Genomic DNA, 3,472 nt, shown 5'->3' with positions numbered 1-3,472 from the left:
ACACTCACTCCCCCAAGTCAAGTCTCCAGGTAAGCATCCATACAAATTCTTTAGAAAAGAAAGCATGCAAATATTAGAAAGTTTGCTCATATATTATAAAAGCGTTAATTTCTTTCATGGTGCATTTACTTTTTTTCTCCCTCATTCATACTTTTCGGCATATCGAAGAATAAGCATTAGCAGAAAGCAGCCTTTTTTGGTGCTTTTATTAGAAGCTAAAGTATTTAACTTCCTTAAGTGTTTTTTCCTTGACAACAAAGTACTTTTTCAGTGGATACAAACCCATCTAAAAGGGCACTAAGCCACGAAGATGTATTGACAACAGCTGTAATTAACTTTCAGGAAACCGTCATCCTAGTTGAGTTTCATACCTAAAATAGGAAAAAGGCCCTTGACTGTAGAGTATCTCTTAACAACTAACTCTGGTTTTGCGTTGCTGATTAATCATCAAAACTCAGGGAGACAATAGATAACACAAAACATGACTTGCGCAATCATCTCCTGTTGCAACATGATTGAACTTGCATTCCATCAATCCAATAAGATTCAAAACCTTATAAGCAATTTTCCATGTAGCTGTTAAATATGACAAGAACTTGAGCCATATTTTGTCATTAGTTGTATATTTTCGGCAATAGTCGACCCTGCAGTTCCAACAAAACCAAGTGATGCACAGCTGCACACAGTCTGCTCTATATATAGAAGTACATCAGGTATTGTCTGCTTGGAACAATACTTTTTACCAACTGTGTTTTCAGAATTTGTAATGAACCTCTGCCCATAACCTGCTCCCATGAGTTTCATGGCTGCTTGTCTCACCAACTCATCATTGTCTCTTAAGGAATGCACTTTATAGTTAATTGTATCACTAATTAAATCACCTAAGTAAGTACCAGTCCAATTATCTTCTGGAAGATCAGTCATTATAAAAATATGGACGGGTAGAGGGCCTTTCTGCCTTAAAGATTCTAGGTTTTGTCTTAACCCATGAAATGTAGCCTTCTGATGATTCTTAAACTGTCCATCCAACAATCTAAGTTGTGCACAAAAGAATGGAGCTTGTATGGTTGTCTTAGCAAACTCCTTTGCAGCTTTCACAATTTCTGGGACAAATGGAAGAAATTTGATCTTCTCCATCAAAGATTGTATCCTTTGGTCTTGAGGAGATTCATGAATATCAAGATATAGCTCAGATCCCTTGTATGGGGCTGAGAAAAGGCTTCCAAATGCCAGCAGTGAGGCTGATTCGATTTGGGAACCTGGTCCAAGACTCCTGAATACATCTCTCCTTCTCCTAACATACGATATTTTCTTTTTCTTTTTCAGTTGTTCATCGGGTTGGAATGAATCTAACATGCCATCCTCATGAACACCTCGATGGTAAGTCCATACCGTAGTTCTACAATCTTCATCGACAGCATGTACACACTTGTCATCACTCCCATGAAGCCCAGCTAGCAGAGATCCACATTGCTTTAGGCTTTTAGAAACAGAGGGTTGTAACTTTGAATCATTTAAGCAAGCTAAATCTAAGCTGATGCCACACCATATTGAAACAAAATCCCTGAGATCAATCACTCGAACAATAGACAAAGGAACTAATGACGAGATGTCTACAATTTCAGCAATGGAGATATATCTGCAAGAAAAAGAAAAAACTAAAGTTTCATGATTCATTGTTTCACACAGATAATCAATTAAAAGGTAGTTACGAATATATAATTTTTATGATACTGAAACCATGGAATAAAGGTATGCCACACCTTCAAATCTTACTTTAAAAGTAATTAAAAGTCTACCACTGCAGTTCTGAGAATACAAAAAAAGCAACTACAATTAGAAATAAGGAAGGTATTTGGCAAATTGAAATTCATGGGATGGGACCAATATCTAGTTGCAAAATTGAAAACAGCTTAAAACTTTGCTTCTCTTTCTCCTTTATGACAAACCAAATATGAAGACAACATAACAAACTAATTTTTCATTCTTTTAAAAATAACTTTGTTGTAGATAGAGGCCAATATAAAATAGTACTAGATTGTGTAAATCTTGTCTTGATCTTATCAAGATGGGGATACATTACTGAAGCATTGCCTCCCATCTTCATCACCATCTATTTTAACCAGACAAAAACTCAAAAATGGCCAAGAGTGACAAAATTTACTAACCTTCCACCCTGAATGAGCTCAATCATATGATCCCAAACAGCAATCCGAATCTCATTTGGATCCACAACCCGAAACTTAGGACAGCTACCAAGAGCAACAGCATGGTGATCCAGAATAGGAGGAACAATCAAAGTTCGATTCAATATCCCTGCCATTAAAATAGCATTCTTGAATTCCGAAAGCTGGTTGCTGAACCCGCTATGGGGTGCATACCACAAGAATTTTTCCCCTAGGGCCAGGGCTTGGCTGGAACATTGAAGGGTATGTGATTCCAAATTTTTGGATAATTCAGTTAAGGGGGAACTAGGTTTCACATAGTAGTAACAAAAAAACAGGACAGATAAGAGGATGATAAGAACAGACACAGGAACAACAGGCAATCTGTACTGGGGTTTCCTTTTAGACAACATTCTGGTTGGTGTACTAGGATTCAAAATGATCAAATTTATGCATATACTTCCTTTGCATAAAAAATGAAACAAAAGTAAGTGACTTCTCACACAGATTCAAGTTAAAAGAACCAAAACAGTTCTCAAGTTTGTGAAGCGCTCCAGAGAAAAATCATAATCATCTCACATTTCCAAGCAGCAAACTTTTCCGTTTCTGAAATAAATTCGAAAATGCAAAGTACCCATCAGCGATAACCCCACCAAGATCAAATTTTTAAGATATAAATTGACATTATTACAAATGCCAGTCAAATACCCAGAATTTTTCTGGGGTTTAACTTTCTTTCCCTCTATGAGATTTGTTCCATTGATCAAGATCTTTCTTAATCTAGAGAGAGAAAGAGAAGAAAAGCAGAGACAACTGATGAAACAAAAAGCAATATGAATTTTCAGAGATAGAGAATCTCACTTAAGGGTTTGCAGAGAATTCTATGATACAGAAGGAGACACACAAGATTATGCTTTGAATTGAGACACCGAGAAACCTGAGATCAGATTCCGAATAGCGAGCAAAAAATTCTTCTTCACGGTTTTCTCTTTTAAAGACGGAACGATCAGATTGGTTTACAATTTTTTTTTACAAAATACGGATTATACATTTTTGATTAGAATATGACTTATATATTTAATGTAGTTTGTAAGTATTTATAAAGAAAAAGTTTGTAAATATAATTTTTCTCTTTTAAATATAGTTTTATTTTCTTGATTAAAGTGACATTTATTCATGTTATAACTTATTTTTATTTATAATTTTCTATAATTATATTTTAATCATTGATTTTCATCAATAGTTATTATTCTTACAAATTAAATTTATTAATTAATTCACAATAAATAATAACTATTGATTGACGA

At 34.8% G+C, this 3,472-nt stretch overlaps 1 protein-coding gene across 1 annotated transcript; it reads right to left on the bottom strand.

The window, feature by feature from the left end:
- Positions 1–252: 252 nt before the first annotated feature.
- On the bottom strand, positions 253–3,153 carry LOC133306798 (O-fucosyltransferase 30). The gene is made up of 3 exons (XM_061507174.1): positions 3,027–3,153; positions 2,169–2,771; positions 253–1,639 (listed from the first exon to the last, which is right to left on the bottom strand). The coding sequence occupies exons 2-3, from the start codon at positions 2,576–2,578 to the stop codon at positions 580–582; spliced, it is 1,470 nt and encodes a 489-aa protein (XP_061363158.1). The 5' UTR covers positions 2,579–2,771; positions 3,027–3,153; the 3' UTR covers positions 253–579.
- Positions 3,154–3,472: the final 319 nt, after the last annotated feature.

The sequence above is a fragment of the Gastrolobium bilobum genome, unplaced genomic scaffold (genome assembly GCF_033153095.1).
Source record: "Gastrolobium bilobum isolate Gb01-03AN ecotype WA unplaced genomic scaffold, APGP_CSIRO_Gbil_v1 utg13418, whole genome shotgun sequence".
In the NCBI taxonomy this organism is placed as follows: Eukaryota; Viridiplantae; Streptophyta; class Magnoliopsida; order Fabales; family Fabaceae; genus Gastrolobium; species Gastrolobium bilobum.
This window is presented reverse-complemented; position numbering and strand designations above follow the sequence as displayed.